Raw genomic sequence first — 21,621 nt, forward strand, 5'->3', positions numbered from 1 at the left:
AATTGTAATGACATATCACTATTAACATTATGTATAATCACTCAGAGATCTTTTTTGGTGCTAAAGGAGTAATGGGCAGGCAGAGTTGTGTGTGTCCTTTTTCAAATTATATTATGCCAAACCATGCACGGTTGGTTCTGGCAGGCATAGCTGTTGGATATGTCTTTTTCATAATTTATCAAGCCAAACAACAATATCAGAAACTAGTACCTGAAAGATATTTTATAGTGAAAGCGAAATGTTACATCTACGAAATTCTTTTACTCGTAATGACCGTTTATGTGATTTATCATGTATTTCACTCACACTTGATAATTTGTATATACGCCACGTATAATTCAATGCATGACATATACGCATGTGAGTCACACGATGCTAATATATCTTGTACCTTTTTGAATAAGAAAAAAGTAATTACTTGATCACGAATTTATAATGACAATGAATTAGACACTCATTTCCCAGTGGAGGAGCTGATATGATATCCTAAAGATTTGAACCAAAAAGGGTAAACATTTCGAAGTATGGAAGTTGTGTGCCGTGAACGATCACATGATATACAGTCTTTGTACTTTAATTTTGGGCTACTAAATAGACCAAAAGAAAATTTGGGGTGTAAATGCTAAAGTTAGACTTGGCAACGGATCGTATTTTTATGTGTTCGTGTTCGTGTTCGTGTTCGTGTCATGTGAAAATTAGCTAAACCCAAACACGACCCACAAAAATAACAAGTAAGCCACACACGACCTATTTCACCCATTAAGAAATCTAATCTTATTGGATATTCGGAGGAGTTTTGAGCGTGAGCTACCCGGACCAACTCGCTAGGCCTTCGGAACAAAGGTGATTCTGTTCATGCTTCAGATACGCAGGCAGCGGAAATGCAAAAGAGAAGAGCTGGTGTTTCAGTCACCTTTCGATGGCTCCCTTAATTATGTGCGAGGTTGTCACATGTTAAACCCATTAGACCTGAGAAAAATATAATTTTTTCAACAAAAAAACTTATATTAAATACAATTAACAACATAAATTTATAGTTTAAATATCATTCATAAGAACTATCTAAAAAAACATGGTCAAATTAAATAATCAATAGCCAATGAAAATAATAAAATGGAATATTTTTATTTCTTAACGGGTCGATCTCGAACAAATTTGGTTGGTTAACAAGAAAACGATGTATTTTTAGCAGTCACTAATGGGTCCATGCATTATCAACACAACCCGATAAGGCTCGACTTGCATATTTGAATTTTTCGTGCGTGGTGCACTAAAAGTTAATGGGTGAAATAAAACCCAAAAGAAAAGAAAGTAAAAGTAGCCGGCCCTTAAGTATCCAACAATCTTTTCTTACCTTGGTGTCACTTTCATGGTTCAATTAGGCAAAGATACCAAGGATGCTGGCAGAAGCGTCTGATTTATGCACATCAACAAATAAGGAAAAAATCGCCAATGCTAGATTTTTCAGATTTTCAACTAAATCTAAGTGATACTCTATGTATCCCCACATTGGCACTTTATCCTTTTTCATTTTATTTTTTTTGGGTAGAGTATCCTTTTTTCCAGTTGCTACTGCTCCTTTTTATATAGACTGCGCCATGGGAAAGAAAGTAGGAGGAGTACTGAGTAGTGAGTACATACACCATTTCTCTGCTCTCTTTCAGAATTCACTAGCTTGCACCATCTTAAGGTACCCACTGAATCTTCATTTTCCTAAAGTTTTATTACAATTCATGTCATATTGTTTGGTGCATTTAGTCTTGTACTCTTGTTAAGGGAGTTCTTAGTCCCTGAATAGAAGACAATGTAAGCTTTTTGCGAGGTTAAACTGTTTAATAGCATACAATTAGGGGGTGATTTTTCTAGAGCTCTGCAATCTGCATTTTAACCAATTCTAATTCAAGGTTTCAAATTTTGTTGCTTTTGCTAAGAAAATCTCTGAGCCAAGCCTGATTTGTATATATGCATGACCAAGTGATCAACTGTAATGATGTTAGTATTAGGTGCATGTCACAGATCTCTTTTTTTCCTGCCCCATATTAATTAACACCATTTTGTAACAATGACTGTTGTGTTTCTAGGAAAACAAGTTTGTGGGATCTGAACATAAAAGCCAAGAAGGGCAACAAATGAGGAAGAGCACAAATGCAATGCAAGATGGGGCAATCAAGACCATAACAGCGCTTGTTGTCGACGATAACATGATCAACCAAACAATTCACCACAAACTGTTGGACAAGCTTGGCATAGAAAACCAAGTTGTGGGAAATGGAAAAGAAGCCATTGATGTCCACCGCTCAGGAAAACATTTTGACCTCATCCTCATGGACATGGATATGCCTATCATGAATGGCATTGAGGTAATGAGGCCTCTTCCAACTAAACAATAACTAGTTGGTAATGAATTTACTTGTTAATTAATTTGTTTGTACTGATTTTTGAATTATAGGCAACGAGGACACTCCGAGAAATGGGAATCCAGAGCACAATTGCAGGTGTATCATCACACTCCCTCAGTGAAGATATACAAGAATTCATAGAAGCAGGCTTAGATGATTACCAAGAGAAGCCTTTAACCATTGCTAAGCTAGATTCCATCCTCCATAAGGTTAAGCTCAATGTTTGAATTTCATGGATTTGTATTAAGAAACAAAGGGATCCTGTTAATTAATTTCCCATGTAACCCTCTGACCATCATCAAGTACTTCTTGAAATGTTGTATGATTAAAACTTTAGAGGAATTGTATAACAAAGAAGAGTAAGAATTATTTATTTGTTTTTTTAACATCCTCTTCTTCCTTATATTTTCTTCTTCTTACACTCCATGGATGTTTCAAGACCCTTCTCATATACTAATTACCAATAATAATTGTGCAATTCTCACACTATACCATTACAAATTAATTACTCCAATAAATTGAGAAATTTATGTATCTATATTAAGAATCTAATCTCTTGGCAAAGAACCAAAAGGTAAGCATAAATGTGCGTGGGGCACTGTCTACTAGTTTATATTGTGACACAGTTGAATATAGAAACCTAAATCTGCAGCCTTGGGAAAAATTAGAAAATAAGCTCTTGAAGCTGCAGAGTCCCTCTCAATCCATTGCTCCTTTACTGCTTCTAAATGCACCAACAATTTGATCAGCATATGCAGCGTTCAAATGTTTTTGTTAGTTTCCAAATTTGCCCCTGGGTTTACTAATTCAAAAAAATTTAATTATTTGTTTCCAAATTTTGACAGAACAAAATCTGGTTTTGGCCTGGGGTGCATTTAGAAGCTCCTCTTAATTCAGTCTGTCTCTAAAATAGTTAATCGCTGCAAGCAGTACTGATCAGTCAGTTTTGGAGGTCAATCGATCGACTATAAATTTGTTGGCCACTCATTAGTTATTTATACCGTGAGGAATTAAACAAGATGAAGAACGAGATAAAAAATGGAGAGAATTTAACATCGATTGATTGCAAATCCGAAAAAAAAAAAAAAAAAGATGCGGTTAATCTTTTTAGAGAATAATTCCCCTTAGTTATGGTGTCAATATATTTTTTAAAAATTATAAGAATAATAATTTGAATGAAATTGTTGATTTCATTGGACTACCTAATGGGTTGAAAAAAGAAATTGGGTCAAGGACCAAGTGAAAGCCCACAGTTGACAGTCCAGCAGCATATTGCCAAAACACAGAGTCCGTAGCTTTCGGCTTTAGTAACTGGACTTTGCCTTCTCTCCTCACCCCCAAAACCCTAAACCCTAACGTTTGCCAATTCCTTCCTTCTAGACCTTTTTCTGCTCCACAATTTATATTCTCCCTCTCTCTCTCTCTCTCTCTCTCTCTCACCTGAGCCCATACTTTCTCATTCCACTCTCTCTCTGAGGTACTCTGCAAGTTCTTCATCATGTATCGCTTCGCCACTAGCCTCGCCTCCAAAGCCAGGTATTCAAATCTTAACTTTAGAAAAATTTCAACTTGTGGCCAAAAGTCGATTCCTTTAATTGTTTTCTCATCTGGGTCTCTCCAATCTTTATCTTTCTTCATTGTTTTGTGGTCCGCAGGTTGGCTAAGAACAGTACCCAGCAGGTACTTATTCTTTTCGTTTTCTTTTTCGAGGTTGTGAATTTGTGATTTGTTATTATTTTATTGTGTTTTGATGTGTGTTGTTTTTGACTATTCAGATTAGCAGTTTATTGAGTTGGAGAAGGAACTATGCAGCCAAAGAGATCAAATTCGGTGTGGAAGCCCGGGCATTGATGCTTAGGGGTGTGGAAGAGCTCGCTGATGCTGTTAAAGTCACAATGGGACCAAAAGTGAGTGACTTCGTCAATTTCTTGTTCGCATTCTGTGACTTGGGCACAATGATATATTTTGATATTAATTTTCGGCTTTAAGTTGTTATATACTCGTTTTTAAATCTTGTTGGTGCATTGATGTGGTTTCGCTTGACTTTCTTGGGCATAGTTTAATTGATTTGAGATGTGTTAGATATTGTTTTTTTTTTTTTTTTTTATAATTCCATCAATTGTAAGTAGTGAATGAAGTTAATTTCATCTGACTAATGGGAAATTTTCAGATGGTTGACTTATGTGGTGGTTGTTGATGCTTGATTTTCCACAGGGTCGCAACGTGATTCTGGAACAAAGCTTTGGGGCCCCTAAAGTGACAAAGGATGGTGTCACTGTAGCAAAGAGTATTGAATTCAAAGACAAAGTCAAGAACATTGGTGCTAGTCTTGTAAAGCAGGTGGCAAATGCTACAAATGATGTAGCAGGCGATGGTAAGAGTTCCATGCATTCTAGTACTAATATTTCTAAAAGTTTGGATGATCATGAAGACAGGGATATGAAGGTTGTTATTTCATGTTTGCAGGTACCACTTGTGCTACAGTCCTCACCCGTGCTATATTTACCGAAGGATGCAAGTCAGTGGCAGCTGGAATGAATGCTATGGACCTAAGACGTGGCATTTCAATGGCAGTTGATGCTGTTGTGACAAACTTGAAGAGTAGGGCTCGGATGATCAGCACATCTGAAGAAATAGCCCAGGTCTGCTGGTTTTCATTTTTCAACATAGAGGGATCGACTCTAAGTTGTTTGAGAATTTGAAAGAAATAATATGAATGACTAAAGGACTTAATGACTTTGTTGCTTATATGAATTCTTTTTCCTCAAAAGGTTGGGACAATATCAGCTAATGGAGAGAGAGAAATTGGTGAGCTAATAGCTAAGGCTATGGAGAAAGTTGGCAAAGAGGGTGTTATTACCATATCTGTAAGTTGCTTCCTTGGTATCTTCCTTTGTTTCCAGTAATTTCCTGTGAATAGTTACCTTATGTTGATATGTGGTGGTCACAGTAGAACTTCTCTGCATTCTCTATGTATGTCTGATGTGAATTTTGTTTCCCTGTTGAATTGTTTCAGGATGGGAAAACACTGTATAATGAGTTGGAGGTTGTTGAAGGAATGAAGCTGGATAGAGGCTATATATCTCCTTACTTTATTACCAATCCAAAGAACCAAAAATGTGTAAGCATTTTTGTTATTAATTTATCGTTGTTTTGTTATATACCCATGTTTCATGGTAGGTTGTATAATCTTGGTGTTGTTTAAATATCACATATTAAGTGTTAACTATAGGTTTTTATTTTAACAGGAATTAGACGATCCACTCATCTTAATCCATGAGAAGAAAATCTCAAATCTAACTGCTATAGTGAAAATATTAGAGCTGGCCTTGAAGGTAAGTGTTTCTTTAAGGGGATTACTGAAGTCTGTTGATTATGCTTCTTTGATTGTTTTGACTGATTTTTTTGTTGTGGGTTCTCACTTCTCAGAAGCAAAGACCCCTACTGATTGTTTCTGAAGATGTGGAAAGTGAAGCCCTTGCTACTCTCATTATAAACAAGCTTCGTGCTGGAATTAAGGTGATCCTTACAACTTTTTGTTTATATACCGACTGTGTCCACTGTCAAAGTTGTTGATTGCTATTATGGAGGTATAAATTTGTATTTTTCTGTGACATAACTCTATTATGGATTGAAGGTTTGTGCAATCAAAGCCCCTGGATTTGGAGAAAACAGGAAGTCAAATTTGCAGGACCTCGCTATTCTTACGGGAGGGCAGGTAGGTTCATTCCATACTTTTCACTTTTCCTTGAAACTTTGAACTGTTGTGAGTCTGACCCATGGACCCTTTATCTTTTTCTTCTTTTTTGGGGGGGCGGGGGGCTTCTAGGTAATAACTGAAGAGCTTGGTCTGAACCTTGAAAAAGCAGGACCAGAATTGCTTGGCACATGCAAAAGGGTGAGATACATCAACAATATTTGCAATTTATAGTTTTCTTCCTTTCTTGTATGATTTTTTTTTTCTTTATACTTGTTGCCATTATGTTTTCTTAATTACTGGTTGCATGGTCTGGAATTGTAGGTCACAGTATCGAAAGATGATACTGTTATTCTTGATGGGGCTGGTGACAAGAAGGCCATTGAAGAAAGATGTGAACAGGTTTCTGCTGATTCTTTCTTGTTTAATATCTTCAACAACTTTTCTGGGTTCCCTTGTGTTTGTTAACCTGATATATGGACTATGATCATTGTGGCAGCTGAGATCATCAATTGAATTGAGCACTTCTGATTATGACAAGGAGAAGTTACAAGAGCGGCTGGCAAAGATTTCTGGTGGTGTTGCCGTTTTAAAGGTTGGCTTTCCTTCTGAAAAATGGTTATTTACATTCTGTCCTGTCTTTGGGCTGGGATGACAGATTTAACATCTGGAACATCTTGCATGCATATTGTTGTTGTTACCATTTGCACTATGCTGGAACAAACTCTTGATTGTGTTCTACTTTGTAGATTGGAGGAGCTAGTGAAGCAGAAGTTAGTGAAAAGAAAGACAGAGTTACTGATGCTCTAAATGCCACCAAGGCTGCTGTAGAGGAAGGAATTGTGCCTGGTAAGTTGTCTTCTAGAAATGTATTTGGTCTATCTTGTTTCAATGGGGTTGTTTTATTTAAGTAAGAGCTTCCGATGTGCAGGTGGTGGTGCTGCACTTCTATATGCCGCAAAGGAGCTGGACAAGTTGCAAACTGCAAACTTTGATCAAAAGATTGGTGTTCAAATAATTCAGAATGCTCTTAAGGTTTCCTCTTTTAAGAAAAAACTTGTTCTCTTGTAATATTTCATTTTTTTGGGGTCTTTCCGTATTCCAAATAATTACTTTCTTAACTTTGTAGAGTCACAGCTTCAAGCTTCATGCTACTCATATTCTAATATAAATTATCTTTAAAAATGAGAAATTAGAAGATGTGCTGAGACTAGCAAAGAAGTCCTTTGAGACTAGCAAAGAAGTCCTTTAATATGGAAAAAGATGACAATCATTAGCCTAGTCCTGAATGGCTTCGGAAATTAGAAATTCCAAATTCATTCAGATAACCAATTCAAAAATTGTGTTAAAGTTATTTGATCCAACAATAGATGCTTAAGTTTGTGTCTGGCTTTTGCTTACTACGATTTACATGGCTTAATATAGTGAAATAATGCATGATATGGATCTGAGGCATGTCTGATAGTTTCTCATTAATTCTTTTCTGGATTATGCAAGCCGTGCATATCATGATTTCTCTGTGTATTATCTACTTTTTAATCTAATCATTTTATTCAACTCTTATCTAGATGCCTGTTTCCACAATTGCTTCTAATGCTGGAGTTGAGGGGGCAGTTGTTGTTGGCAAACTTTTGGAGCAGGACAATCCTGACCTTGGATATGATGCAGCAAAAGGTTGGTCCCCTTTTTTAACCACTGAACAAACACACACACAAACACACACACACACACACACACACACACACACACAATCACACACACCCACACACAAAAAGGTGGTTTCAGGTGTAGGTCTTTCATTGTAAAAATTTAGAAGAGAATTTATTCCTTTTCTACTTCTTTCAGGTGAATATGTGGACATGATAAAGGCGGGGATCATCGATCCATTGAAAGTCATTAGAACCGCCTTGGTAGATGCTGCAAGGTAATTTTAGGTCCAATTTTCTTTTTCTTTTTCTTGAGCTTACTATAATGCTTGAAGCAAGTATCTGAAAATTGTCACTTGTGCAGTGTGTCGTCGTTAATGACTACTACTGAGGCAATTGTCGTGGAGCTTCCCAGTAATGAGAAGGAATCCCCTTCAATGGGAGGTGGCATGGGAGGCATGGATTACTAGAAGTTGCATCACCATGTTGGATTGCTTGAAGCTGCATCTTCCTTACTCAGATTCAATCCTCTTTGTTTACACTTTTAAACTGAGTTCTCCAATTTCTTAATTTTATACTTTTTCCCGAAAAAAAAAAATAACCAAAATGGTATTGGAGGCTGAACATGAATGTAATCATAGTGAGGGGTTAATGTGCAGGAACACCAGTTGTAGTCTCTGGTGGTATTTATTTGTCATCTGACAAAAGGGTTTTGTTGTTTATTGACCAAAAAAAGCATTTTGTTGCTTTGACATTCAACTTGATAGTGTTCATTATGTGAAAAATAAAAAAGAGATTGATTGAAAGATGGTATACTATATTGTCATGTATATATATATATATATATAATGTCGAGTCCAAGATTTTATTCCCAACCTTTTAATAAAAACAAGTTTAATAGCTAAACATGTGATGATCGAGAAATCATAAGATAATTTGAAGTTAATAAGTTGAAAGAAAAACATCGGTAAAAGATGAAATAAAGCTTTTTTATTTTTCTTGTGTCATATTATTATGGGAATAAACGAGGTTATGTGGGCATGAGCCACTTGGTGACCACTTGTTATTAAAGGTAGTTGGTGAGGCTTGAGAGGAGGAAGATAAGTGGGTCACCTGACCTGCATTGTATGGGTACTTAAATGTCGGTGAACTAGCCAACATGGCATGCTCACTCATTGCCATGTCTGCACGCCTTACGAGGTCACTCCTTTATGATTCCCTTAATCACTCTCTTTGTCTTAACTAAACTAGTATTGCCAATGTCATCTTGTTGCTTGTTGCTTATGTAGAAGAAGAGTATTGTTACTTTGTTAGAGACTTTAAATTTGCATATCAAAATAATGGGATAATGTTTCATTAATTTATATTTGAATCCATTTAGAGTTTGTTGATTTATAATAAGTGAAATTCTAGCACACATTGTAGAATTGAACTCATCACTCAAATGCTAATCATTTTATATAACACAACTTTCCTTTTAACTTAAAATATATATATATATTTATGGATAAAGCAAAGGGGTTTTGGTGTTTATTTGATAGTTATACATGTGGTTACATTTTTAAGTTGTATATCATTTGCTAGTTTTGTTTTAAACTGTAATAGTGTAGTGACTTTCATTCATGACAGAATGAGGTTACTCTTTAGTTAGAACCTCCTCCATCATATTATGTAATCTCTTATTTGCTTTAATAAATTATACTTTAGCCATAAAAAAATTTATCTTAAAATACGTATTTAAATTGAGTGGAAGTTTTGTCTTGTACACAAAAGAAAATTAAAATGTTCAAAATTCCAAGAGGATTAATTGTCTTGTTGTCCTCTCCCTCTGTGCCGCCATATTCCAAGGGAGGGCATTTAATGAAGGAGAGGCATCCAAACGAGGCATTGACTAAAGGAAAGACCTGCATATTTATGATATATAGGCGCAGTTGGGATTGTCGTGGAGGTACTAAAAATTGCTGTGTATGATAATTTTTAATCACCTATATCAGTTTTGGTGTTTGGTAAAAAAATGAAAAAGTGCTTTATTCTATAATTTTTAACTCCCCATAATAAAAATAGAAAGTAAGTTTGTAGGTGTTTTTAAAAGATGCAGTGAATTACATCAACAATAAAATTTTTATTTTTACCCATAATATCCTCATTTTAGTAATTATAAATAGCAACAGCAGTTTTATATTACAATTTACCAAACATTTTCATACTATTTTTTGTACTCACAACACTTTTGAAAATATAATTTACCAAACACTTAACTGCTTTACTTCACAACCGTTTTTTCTCACATAAATTTCTAACTAAGCCATAGTGGAGATATATTAATTAAAGAAATCATATATATATATATATATTAATATACAGCCGACTTGGTGTACACATATCAATCACTACTAGCATATTATAATATATATATATATATATATTCTAATATACAGCCGATTTGGTGTACACATATCAATGTTGCAGTTTTTTGGACTCTTTTCAGGGACATCAGATACAATTTGTCAGGAATTTATCTATTGATTTATCGCATTGGCAATAAGAGAACAAATAAGCTACATCATCCAAAATTTAAAGAAGAAAAAAAAAGAAGAGAAGAAGCATTAGCATATTCTAGAATACGATACAAGCTAGGTTACTGCATGTTTTTTCCCTTAAATTTCTGTCTGTAATTGTTTGATTTAGACAAAAAAACAATTAATGTGAAAAATAAAAGGAAAATATTGTGGAATCCAATTTCCTTTTCCACAAATTTTTTCAGACTGAGCTCACACTTGAAGAAGTTAACTACATATTTGTGCGTATAATTAAAGTGTCTTAATCAGACGTTTCTATCATTGATGCTAAAATGATCGAGGCCGGAAATGATCGTTTCTAGTCATTCAAAAAGCCAGATTGCCAGAAGAGTGAGAGACAAGGCATATGTGAAAGAGCAGAAAATGATTGGATGTTGCTGCTAATTTCCATGTTCACCACCCAACTGCTTCGTCCCACCACAAGTGAAATCCACTTATTTTAAACAAAAGACTCGACAACCAAATCTCTACCCCTATTAGGTCTGTGATTCATCTGCTCAACTGCTATAGCTCTTATCGGCCCCACCACATGAACCTTGCTATATATAATTTTTTATTTTTATAAAACTATATTTAAATTTGTGAAGAAATGCATGTATTATAATCAGTGTTATAAATTTATAATAAGATATTTTTAATTATTATTATGCATGCAACATTCTCTATAATTCTTGGCCAAAGTTCACTTTAGTCTTTGTAGTTTGAGTTAGGTTTCACTTTCATCCATGTAATTTTCATTGTTTTGATTGTAGTCCTATGATTTACAAGTTGTTACAATTCAAAGACACATTAAGATTTTTATCTATTAATTCGTTAAATTAGTCATTAAATTGCTAACGGTATGTAAAGTATATGACTAAAATTGAAATGGTTTGTAAAGTACATAACTAAAAGCACAACAAATTTGACGATTTGACAAACGAAAATACAAGCTTTGTCCTTGAATTGTAACGATTTATAAACTATATAACCAAAATCATAACAATTACAACTATAAGAACAAAGTAAAATTTAGCTCAAACTACTTAGACCAAAAGTGAACTTTGGCCTAATTTCTTTCCTTATCCACGCGCCATGCCAGAGAGTAAAAGATATCTTATGCCACACCAACCAAAACCATCAAAACATATCAAGTCCAAACATGGGAACAAATGTGAAATGGAGACCAAAAATGGGTAAACAGTAAACTAGCTTAGTTGAAAAATATATATGTATATATATAGTTACTTTTCAATTACCACCTGTATTAAACCGAACAATAATATAACAATTAATATGGTACATAATTTGAGGTTAAAGAAAGAGACATGTGTATATATATTTCATGTGGCACATTTATTTATATCAAGATTCAAATTTAATGTGCAAGGTTAGTAGCTAACTAAAAACTTAAAATAACTAATTGAAGTGGCACGCCAGACCTAAATAGTTAATTAAAGTTGGCGCGTAAAGTGTACGTCTCCAACAGACAAGTATGGTTTAATTGATGTATATATAAGACGAAAACGAACCGTTAATTAATTTTGTAATGGGAGACGGTTTACCGTTAATTGTAATGATTTCCAAATAAAGCAATCCCACTCACGTTCAATCATACTATTGCCTACTATTTATATCTCTTTGTCACGAGATAACTTGCAATCTTTTGCGCAGAGTGATGTACATGTGTACGTGAGAATAAAAATATATAGGATATTTAATGTGAATTAAGAGTGAGGAGGAGATGGAAGATTAAGTACATAGGAGGAAAGTGATCAGTTGGATCCAAAAAACAGGAAATGTAAGGATACGAATAGAAACTGATTTGGAAATTGAATAATGAATAGCAGACAAATGGCTTTTCTTACTTTATTATATTTAGATGATGCTAACTACTTTTTCTTTCTATCTTTTTTTTTTTATAACTTTTATTCTCTAGTGTAAATTTATAATCAAAATGATTTATTTTTTATATTATTCTTAAAAATTATTTTTTAAAAATTTTAATTAAATCAAAATTTTTAATTATGGAACTATTATTAAATAAATAAATAATTGTTGTCTATTTATTAAATAACAATAATACTAGTTGTCTCACATTTTTTTCTCACATTTGTATCTCACCTGATATGTCATTACTTTATTGGAAGGATATTTCCTTTTTCTTTGTTAGGTTTTATTTTTTAATTTGTAGTGTCCAATGTATGAATGCCATGTAAGATGGTATGAAATTGTGGTATAAAAATGTGGTAAGTGTAGCATTATTGATTAAATAATAGGTGCATAACTAAACAATTTTAGCATACTAGCTAAGTAGCTAATTATCTTTTTGCATAATTGGGTACATTCTACAATGATGATTAAAGTGTAGCTAAGCCACAATCTATCTAGATAGCCGCATATCAATAAAATGAAAGAAATCTTAATCACATAATGTATTCGATGTGAACATGTCTTCCAGAAAAGATGGAGGTGCAAGTGAACAATCGATCATCATCTGATACAGTGATGATCAAGTTGATTGAGATGTTTGACCAATTAATTAAAGCAACGAATCCGGCCTCCGTCAACAACAATACAAGACAAAGATATATAATCATAATGGTAGGAAGTCAAGCCTGAATTTCAACTGATGGATTTGTCCTAAACGGGATTAGTTATGCAACATAGTTTGTTAAATTAATGTTGTTGGTAGATGAAAGAAGAAAAACCGTGATGGATCGATAAGAGTCCCATTTGTTTAATTAATTGTTTTTCACGAAAAGACAGAAAAGGACAAGTGCAAGTGGAATGATCCAAAATTGACTGGTGGCAATTAAGGGATAATTATGATTAGGGTGTGAAAAATATTAGTGGTGAGTGGTGAGTGTAGTTACTTGGGTAGCGAGTGGTGAGTGGTGGTGAGTGGTGCAGGGTGGAAGAAAAAAAGCTAAAATCTTGAGTTATGTGAGTGTGGGCATTAATGGGTGGTGCTTACTGCTCTGCTTAGTTCGTCATCATAAGTTTACGATAGTTATGGCAACCAGCAGTACCCCAAAAAAGAAATATGGACTACTTGGGAATGACACAATGCATCGCGTCAAAATTTCATTTCGTCTTTTTCTTCATATTATTCGGAGAGAGAGAGAGAGAGAGACAGAGAGAGAGAGAGAGAGAGAGAGAGAGAAAAAAGAGAGAGACCTTATCATCTTTGGAGTTCTGGTAGCTGCTGCAGAGAGACACATTAACACAAAAGGAAATCCAGAGGAATACCCGAAGTACACTTCACAGAGACGAACGGACGGAACCGCCGGCCCAACTACTCTAAGAAACTTGTCCGTTTTCCCATCCACACCCACCTTTTTACTTTCCACACTTGCTCATATATATACTCGATCCGTCTTTCAATCCAAACCCCCAATAATTACTCTGTCCTGCTACTTACTTCAGAGCTCATGGAGAGCCTCCCAGCTTATTCAATCATTTGAATCCCTACGTACGTCTTTTAAATTTCTGAGTTTTGTTGGAATATTAATGATCGATTTTGGGTTTTGTCCATCTATAGGCGAGTGGTTAAACTGAAGAACAAAATGAATCACCACTGTGTCCCCGAATTCGAAATGGAGGACGATTATTCAATCCCCGCAGCATCTTATGGTCTCAACCGACCCAGAAAACCAGCTCTGTAAGTTGTTCAATTCTTTTTGTGTGAATTACGTAGAGAGTGATCGAATTAATGAAACTCAGCTATGACTACTGCAGACCAGAGGACGAGGTCATGGAGCTGCTGTGGCAGAACGGTCAGGTGGTGATGCAGAGCCAGAACCAGAGGTCCTCCTCGTCCACGCTCAAGAAATCATCATCATCGTCCAAATACGACGCCGTTCTCCCCGCGCTCGATAGGGACATCACTACCCGACCCGGACCCGCCGCTCAGAACAACCACCAGCTGTTTATGCAGGAAGACGAAATGACCTCCTGGCTTCACTACCAAATCGCCGACGACCCCTTCTCCGCCGACCTCCTCTACCCCGACTCCTCCACCATTCACACCACCCCCGCCACCACCGATCTCAGGCCGCCGCCGCCGATTGCAGCTCCGGCTTCAAAGCCGCCGATTCATCCGTCGCCGACGAGGAGGCCCACGGAGCCCCAGAACTTCCTCCACTTCTCCAGGACGACCAACAAGCCCAGCTCCAAGAGCGTGGTCAGGGAGTCGACTACGGTGGTGGACTCCAGCGACACGCCGCGCGTGGGCCCCAGCTTTCGGGTTTTGGATTCCAGACCCGACCCGTCGAGCGGTGGCGGAGCGGGGGCTGCCACCTCGTCGTTTACTGCTGCTACTGCAGCGATAGCTGGGAAGGAGGTGATGACGAGCGAGATGTCGCAGTCGTCGTCTCCGGGAGGCTCGACCGCGAGCGCCAGCGCAAGCGCGGAGCCGACATCGGCTCAGAAGCCGCCGGCGGAGGATCGGAAGCGCAAAGGGAGAGAAGCCGACGACGCCGAGTGTCACAGCGAGGTGAGAGTGAGTCAGCAAAACTGGTTATTATTATTATTATTATTAATTAGCGATTGATGACGTTTATTTCTTTATAAATTGATTTTAAGTTTTCGAAAATCCTTTAGTTTTTTTTTGTTTTGTTCTCCCTTTCCCAAGGTGTTGTTTGTTGCACAGTCTCGGCTAACGTGCGCAGGTGGGGGGTGACGTCGGTAGGCGTGAGCACTGCGCACCCAGTACCCACCCCGCCTCTCCTCCCTAGGCTATATGCCTCTATACATACGGTTGAGCCTAAATGTTAGTGTTTACTTCAGTTGTACGCCGTACACGTGGCAGTTAGTGGGTTATGATATATACATATATGAGCTTCGCACGTGTAATGTAGGAGGAGGCATAATAAAATTTCTGAGGGAAATTGAATGAATGAAGGATGATTGGTGGATGATGTAGGTGGCAGTGAATTCTAGTGGTAGATAGCGTCCAAAATGATTTTTAAAGTCATTGTGGGATATATCACCGCGGGTTTCATGGACCATCTCTATCTGCAAAACTGTAAGGTAGTGCGCTTTTTTGTTATTTTTTTTTAAGTTTTGTGTTTTGGTGGATGGAAGCACGAGAGGGATGGTATCAAACAAGAAATGGTGGTTCAGTTGTTTAGGATAGGAGATTGGATTTTGGAAATGGGATTTTTTTCAGGATTGAAATCAAATTCATGGTAATGTGAAATAGTAGAGTAGCCAAATTGGATTCAGATGAAAGGAGATTAAACTGGATCCTCTGCTGTATGATTGTGAAGAATAGTACTTGTGACAGCTTGTTAATTGGTTTGGTTAGATTGATGTTTTGGATTAAACCAAGACAAAAATGTAGAGATGGTTTTATAGACTTTTGGATTTTTTCTGGTTATCGCAGTTGGTCTGGTCTAGAGATGATTTACTTGTGGCTAAATACAATGCCATGCATATTTCAGCCATGAGGGAGTATGCAGGCTTGACCGATTTTTTGCTAACAGTTAGTGGGGATTGGTCAGGCGACTCAGGCAATTCATGTTTCTACCTTTCAGCATTACGCTCCATGAAGAAGATAACAGTTCCTTTGCTTGAAATTTATTTCACTAGCTCTGTTATTATGGCCCTTTTTGTTCTTTTATTGTGGATACTAGAAATAAATAATAATAGCTCTTTTCCCCCGTTATATTCAAAAAGGATGCTGAGTTTGAATCTGCCAATGCAAAGAAACGAGTACGAGGATCAGCATCTACCAAGAGATCTCGTGCTGCTGAGGTCCACAATCTCTCCGAGAGGGTATGTATTTTCATATGAATCATAAATGTGTTGATAAAACCAGTTTTCACTTCTTTTTATTTATTTTTTATTTATGTGTGGTAATGTTTCTTCAAAAAGGTTAAACGTTGAATACCTGTGCAGAGACGTCGAGACAGGATAAACGAAAAGATGAAGGCTTTACAAGAACTAATACCTCGGTGCAACAAGGTTGGCTTACAGATAGTCTTTTATTGAATTTTTGTACGCGTTTTCAAATTGCTTTCTTGTTTAAATGTTAAATATGCATCGCCTTTCAACAATATTTTCTTCATTTTCCCCTTTTCTATGTATCAGTCAGACAAAGCGTCAATGCTAGATGAAGCAATTGAGTACTTGAAATCACTTCAGTTGCAAGTACAGGTATGTCATTGTGTTGTTTTCAAATGCCATGTATTGAATTCAAATGCCCCATCAAATGAAAATTGTTGGTTAACTAAAACCACAGTCCAATCTTCAATAAGAAAAGAAGAATGCTTAAAACAGTGACAAATTAATGGAGCATCAATCTTTTATCCGATAAAGAAATAGGAAGAAGAGAAAAGATCTTAGAGCCACATTAATGATGATGAGCTCATGCATTATTTATATGACAAAATTAGATTGTAACCAATTTCTGCAGATGATGTCCATGGGATGCGGCATGGTTCCTATGATGTTTCCTGGTGTTCAGCAGTATATGCCAATGGGGATGGGAATGGGGATGGGAATGGGCATGGGAATGGAAATGGGGTTGAATCGGCCTATGATGCCATTTCCGAATGTGTTAGCTGGTTCACCCATGCCAACAGGGGCTGCACATTTGGGACCTAGGTTCCCTATGCAAGCATTTCATATGCAGCCTATTCCTACAAATGATCCTACCAGAGTTCAAGCAGCAAATCAGTCAGATCATATGTTAAACTCACTTGGGGCACAAAATCCGAATCAATCACGAATGCCAAATTTTGCAGATCCTTATCAGCAGTATTTCAGTCCCCAGCAGATGCAGTTGCCACTACAACAGCAGGTATGGTTGCTTCTAACCTAAAATTTTTAATTACAAATTTGTCTTTAGTCTTTACATAATAATATTTCCTGTATTTGTGGGTCCATTTCCTTTTACAGAACCAAGCAATGGCTCAGCTAAGTACTGGCAAGCCAAGTTCCAATAGAGGACCTAAAAATCCTGAAAATCATCAAACAGGTAGGTGCCTTTATATATATATTTTTTTTGGAATATAATTACAAGATTAAATTGGTTATAATAGGGAGGACAACATGCAAGTGTATAGGGTACTTATTTTAGTCAAGATGGCTAGATAAGTATTCAGGATGAGTGCCTTAGTTGATAGCATTGCTTCAGATAGAAATTCTCCTTGATCCCAGTGAATCCTCACAATCTTACCAGAAGCTATCTCTTAAATATTTTATGCATAAATTTACTGGATGATTTACTAACAAGGCATGATCCATCATTAGCTAGAATCCATCATCCATGGCTGGCCAAGGATTCACAAGTTACATGCATTCTATATAGTTAGTGTCAACTGCCTGAGAATGGTAGTGTACTGTCGTTCTTAATTATTGAGGGTCGTTTAGAGATGGGAGGAAACTGGATGAACTAATGGTGGAAATTTTGTGCATTGCAGGTTGAAGTTCTGAGTAGATGGATTACAGAAGGCTCTTGCCTGCTAAGTTTTGTAGTTTAAGCTCTGAGAGTAGCTTTTTCTTTTCCCTTGTCTGGCTAATGCCATATAACAAAGCTAACCTGTAATTATTACAATCCCATAGCAATATATGTACCATTTTCGTAGTTTAATTTTGTCCCTATTTTCTGGGGACCTTTCTTAATTACTCACAGAGTCACAAAGTGTCTAAAGATGGAAGGTGCTGATAGATTATTCTGGTGCCCTTTTTTGTGGGAGGAATTTTTCTTTTCCTTCAGTTGTCTATTTTGTGTTTGGTCCTTTCTTATCTCTCGCTGAAGAAAGTGACAACTCCCAATAACACTCAAGGACAACCAACCAAACAATAAACCATGAGTCACATGAAAATGGACCAGTCTATCTTTGTGCTCAGTATCTGCTGAGGCATCAGAAACCGAATTTATTTCACAAAAATTATGTTTAAAGTTCTACACGCTCCACCAAAGATGTGGGATATCAAATATCTGGCGAAGAAAACCCTAAAATCCGATCTTCTTTATTTCATTAAATTTTACTACTAATATGGAGTAGACTCTTCTCAAAAGCGAAACAAGTTATGATGCTTGCCTTTGGTTGGGTACTTGGATACGATGGGAGAGGAGATAAAGACAACACATGGAAAAGTCACACTAGTTAGTTAACCATGAGAAGAGTAGAAAACGAACACACAGAAAAATTACATACACAAAACAAAGTACTCTTACAAGTCTATCCTGCTTATATTTTTCTTTATAGTTTTAGAAAACAAGAGAATTGTTCACCAACAATTTCATAGCCTCAACGCCTGTAGAAAAGCAATGGATGGAATGATAATGGAGAAGTTGAAAAACTCATAAGACATTGATATTCTAGCTATAAATTCTTAATATAGACGTGAATTTCTTCAACTTACACCAAGCTATTGCACATTAAACTAGCCATCGTTCAAACCCAGCTACCAAATTCTCAAGCCAAAGAAGATGTAAAAGTAGAAGACCAAGACCAAGATGGTAACACAGTATTCTTATATGATCGCACCAAGATTTGGAGATGGTGGAGAGCTTTAAAATCAGATTTCAAATCCCCGTGAAAACTTGGCCTTGTCTAGCTAAAACTGCCTGTAGTTATGGGCCGAGGGTTGATAGGATCTGAAGATAGAAATCCAAATAGTATTTAAAGCTCAGGCAATTTCAAGTGAATTGTCAGTAAACCCAATACAATAAATAAATGTTTAAGAAGAGGAGAGTATTCATTAGTAGCAACAGAGGGAATCACCTTGTCAGTAAATATCCGAAACTCCTCCACACCCAGAGCTTTATCAAGTTCCTAATAGTAGAATACAACATGATTAGCAAACATTGCTCTCCCTTTTACTCAGGCACAGTTTGATTTAGCATAGAGTATCGTGTCTTAATGAAAAATATTTGATAAAGAAAATACTTTAATCTTGATTGAAGTAAATGTCGCTACTCACCTTCTCAGCATCTGGTGAACAATCTATACTCAGAACAAGTTTCTGAAGTTTTTCATCTTTCAAAGCATTGCATATTTCACTGGAAGAAGCTGCAAGAGAAGAAAAAAAAATTGAAGATTTGATAATTAGAGGGAGCAATTTCATCGGTTCGTGGATTCAAAACTGTAAATTAGTTGCCTAATTCGACAATTTCTTTATGCAGAAGTAATCAACCCTTCAACCATAGATCTTAAATGGCCATCAAACATGTGGTAAGTAGATTACAAAAATCTAAAGTCATGTCCATCAGTCCATGACACTCGCAACAAATTGTTCACTAAAGTAAACAACCAAACAGATGGATTCACTAAAAAGACCAGCAGTTCAAAATAATTGGAACCATCATAAATGACTTTAAGTATAAAACATTTAGGAATACCTCAGATGCTGAATAAAAGGGAGACTTGTAGAGAGTTTCAGGGAAAGGTGATGGCCCAACGAGGGAAAGAAACAAGAAAAGTTTTACCAAAAACCATAACACCATGACAAGGTTTGGAATAAACAACATCATAAACCGTAGTTTCTCTAGTGTTTGGCCTTGTGTTGCAGAAACCATCTTAAAGGTTTTTATCCTCCTGTTGGTTTCTATCTGTAAAATAACACTCTATTCAAGATTTGGTTTCAAAACAGCCTCTTTCATTCTCCTGGTTCACCTTAAAAGCATTAGTCTGCTTTTCCTTTCTAAGTTGTTAAGAAAAGTCATTTAAATTAAATTTTGGCATGTCCACCATTTATAATTCCAAGGATTTTGGCACCTAAGTCTTACTATGCACTGCAAAAGGGTCAAATTCTTCAAAAGGTGGAGAGATAACATCCTCTTTCAATGTTCATTATTCTCACGGCTATCCCACCTCCAATTTGTTTCCCCTCACTAATTACATGATGACGAGTTGCAATTTCCAGTACGCCCCAGTTATCCATCTTGTGTAGGTGCGTCAGAAACTCTAAAGTATTTCCAAGATAGTTATAAATCCATACCTATAGCCTCTAGTTGCAACCTTTGCAGAACTTCACTCGGTTCCTCAACAGCTAACGGCCTTTCTACCTGTGATTCCAGAACTGCAGCTGAAGAATAAGAAATAAACAAAAATAAAATTGTCAAAATCATCCGAGGACAAATGCCTCATGCAAATATCATAAACAGCAATGCAACAAGAAGAAAAGATAACCATTCACAAACATAATTACATTTACATTTTTAGAAGCTGTGTGTGTTTATTAAGGTAGGATCACGACCAGAAATCAAGACACCTAAACATTACACAAGAGCTCAAATATGAACACAGAAACGTTCCCTGCCTATATCATTATAGCATTTCAATGAAAAACAAAATTCTCAGTGTTTAGAAAACTCTACAAATTAAACAAGAATAATAAGGCAGGACATGTCCTTATTTTGATATACAAGGAACAGAGATTGGCAGATAGCCCTTACTCGAATAAAACGAATCCCATATATGACTTTCTCTGATACGCGTCAACAAAACTATAAATTCACATATCAAAAGGTACAAGCACGTTTTGGCAGTTTAATTACGCGAGTGTTAGAGTGAAATGTAGAGTGACAGAATTCTTACTTGGTTTTTCCACAGAAGATACTGGCAGAGCACATGGGTTTTCTGCAACATTCATATATAAGCTCAAATTCGTTCTCATATCAACAACAAAAATAAGTAATTGAATAATTTCTGAAATCAAAAGAAACAGTAATAACAAGAATGCAAAGTCGAAGGGTCCTACCTTTGTGTTTCTTGAAACAGACTACAGAACAACTGCAAGCAAAAAAGTTTTATTTTTTAAGAATCAGAACCAGTAAGAAGCAAAACCCAGAATCAAACGTGTGGAATATTGAGGTATTGGGATTAGGTGGTTACTAAGGTGCAAGGCATGAGGGACACTTGTACTTGGATTGTGCTTCGCAGCAGACCTGACACAGTCGAGGACCCATTGGACGGTCGGTCCCGCTTCTATAAGCTCGCAAGGAATGGGACGGAAGTCACGGGAAGTTTTTGAGGAAATACTTTTCTTTTTCTGGGGAAACAAACAGAAGCTAACGTGATAAAAGCCCACGCACTGCTTCAAAACATATAACAGTGAGCGCTTATTGCACTCAGATTAACTAGTTTAAAAAATAATAATAATAAAGAGAATATCATAAAATGAAATTAATTATGACATGAATATGATTGACATCAGAGTAAAACCCTAAAAACTTCAAATTAAAGTAAGTGACCATGAGTGGGTTTTGGACTTGTGGGTTAGAAAGTATTATCATAGATTTAAGGTTCAATTCGTTCCAATATTACAAAAAAAAAAAAAAAAAATCTATTTATTTGTTTTTT

The 21,621-nt window shown here is 36.3% G+C and overlaps 4 protein-coding genes across 8 annotated transcripts; 3 read left to right on the top strand and 1 right to left on the bottom strand.

Moving 5' to 3' along the window:
* Nucleotides 1-1,656: 1,656 nt before the first annotated feature.
* LOC147276019 (two-component response regulator 24-like) lies at nt 1,657-2,626 on the top strand. Its single transcript, XM_086255425.1, has 3 exons — nt 1,657-1,690; nt 2,082-2,360; nt 2,450-2,626. The coding sequence occupies exons 2-3, from the start codon at nt 2,130-2,132 to the stop codon at nt 2,624-2,626; spliced, it is 408 nt and encodes a 135-aa protein (XP_086111551.1). The 5' UTR covers nt 1,657-1,690; nt 2,082-2,129.
* A 1,104-nt stretch (nt 2,627-3,730) lies between these two features.
* LOC147276020 (chaperonin CPN60-2, mitochondrial-like) lies at nt 3,731-8,548 on the top strand. The gene is made up of 18 exons (XM_086253554.1): nt 3,731-3,935; nt 4,055-4,079; nt 4,175-4,306; nt 4,614-4,773; nt 4,866-5,041; nt 5,171-5,266; nt 5,416-5,520; nt 5,648-5,734; nt 5,829-5,918; nt 6,037-6,117; nt 6,229-6,297; nt 6,421-6,498; nt 6,596-6,691; nt 6,846-6,945; nt 7,028-7,131; nt 7,665-7,770; nt 7,942-8,020; nt 8,107-8,548. The coding sequence occupies exons 1-18, from the start codon at nt 3,898-3,900 to the stop codon at nt 8,210-8,212; spliced, it is 1,728 nt and encodes a 575-aa protein (XP_086109680.1). The 5' UTR covers nt 3,731-3,897; the 3' UTR covers nt 8,213-8,548.
* Nucleotides 8,549-13,429: 4,881 nt separating this feature from the next.
* PIL5 (phytochrome interacting factor 3-like 5) lies at nt 13,430-17,900 on the top strand. Of its 5 annotated transcripts, none has more exons than XM_086253549.1 (9): nt 13,430-13,614; nt 13,845-13,964; nt 14,027-14,804; nt 15,983-16,081; nt 16,205-16,270; nt 16,397-16,462; nt 16,722-17,108; nt 17,207-17,285; nt 17,731-17,900. In XM_086253549.1, the coding sequence occupies exons 2-9, from the start codon at nt 13,870-13,872 to the stop codon at nt 17,733-17,735; spliced, it is 1,575 nt and encodes a 524-aa protein (XP_086109675.1). In that variant the 5' UTR covers nt 13,430-13,614; nt 13,845-13,869; the 3' UTR covers nt 17,736-17,900. The 5 variants fall into 5 exon arrangements, with proteins under 5 accessions (XP_086109675.1, XP_086109676.1, XP_086109677.1 ...); XM_086253550.1 differs by having other exon boundaries at nt 13,433-13,614; nt 14,027-14,798; XM_086253551.1 differs by having other exon boundaries at nt 13,433-13,614; nt 14,042-14,804.
* Nucleotides 17,901-18,501: 601 nt separating this feature from the next.
* Nucleotides 18,502-21,486, bottom strand: LOC147276022 (uncharacterized). The gene is made up of 7 exons (XM_086253557.1): nt 21,154-21,486; nt 21,020-21,051; nt 20,857-20,898; nt 20,258-20,344; nt 19,241-19,329; nt 19,042-19,092; nt 18,502-18,914 (listed from the first exon to the last, which is right to left on the bottom strand). Exons 1-7 carry the CDS (start codon nt 21,225-21,227, stop codon nt 18,891-18,893), a joined length of 399 nt encoding a protein of 132 aa, XP_086109683.1. The 5' UTR covers nt 21,228-21,486; the 3' UTR covers nt 18,502-18,890.
* Nucleotides 21,487-21,621: the final 135 nt, after the last annotated feature.

The sequence above is a fragment of the Dryas octopetala genome, chromosome 8 (genome assembly GCF_963921425.1).
Source record: "Dryas octopetala chromosome 8, drDryOcto1.1, whole genome shotgun sequence".
Lineage (NCBI taxonomy): Eukaryota > Viridiplantae > Streptophyta > Magnoliopsida > Rosales > Rosaceae > Dryas > Dryas octopetala.

Excerpts from the sequence above, each read along its gene's own strand:
- LOC147276019 (XM_086255425.1), top strand. The coding sequence starts at position 2,130 with ATGAGGAAGAGCACAAATGCAATGCAAGATGGGGCAATCAAGACCATA. Across the intron at positions 2,361-2,449 it reads CTATCATGAATGGCATTGAG|GCAACGAGGACACTCCGAGA; the intron begins GTAATGAGGCCT and ends TTTGAATTATAG.
- LOC147276020 (XM_086253554.1), top strand. The coding sequence starts at position 3,898 with ATGTATCGCTTCGCCACTAGCCTCGCCTCCAAAGCCAG. Across the intron at positions 3,936-4,054 it reads AGCCTCGCCTCCAAAGCCAG|GTTGGCTAAGAACAGTACCC; the intron begins GTATTCAAATCT and ends TGTGGTCCGCAG. Across the intron at positions 7,132-7,664 it reads TAATTCAGAATGCTCTTAAG|ATGCCTGTTTCCACAATTGC; the intron begins GTTTCCTCTTTT and ends ACTCTTATCTAG.
- PIL5 (XM_086253549.1), top strand. The coding sequence starts at position 13,870 with ATGAATCACCACTGTGTCCCCGAATTCGAAATGGAGGACGATTATTCA. Across the intron at positions 14,805-15,982 it reads AGTGTCACAGCGAGGTGAGA|GATGCTGAGTTTGAATCTGC; the intron begins GTGAGTCAGCAA and ends ATATTCAAAAAG. Across the intron at positions 17,109-17,206 it reads AGTTGCCACTACAACAGCAG|AACCAAGCAATGGCTCAGCT; the intron begins GTATGGTTGCTT and ends TTCCTTTTACAG.
- LOC147276022 (XM_086253557.1), bottom strand. The coding sequence starts at position 21,227 with ATGGGTCCTCGACTGTGTCAGGTCTGCTGCGAAGCACAATCCAAGTAC. Across the intron at positions 21,052-21,153 it reads CCCTCATGCCTTGCACCTTA|TTGTTCTGTAGTCTGTTTCA; the intron begins GTAACCACCTAA and ends TTTTGCTTGCAG. Across the intron at positions 20,345-20,856 it reads ATCTTCTGTGGAAAAACCAA|CTGCAGTTCTGGAATCACAG; the intron begins GTAAGAATTCTG and ends CTTATTCTTCAG.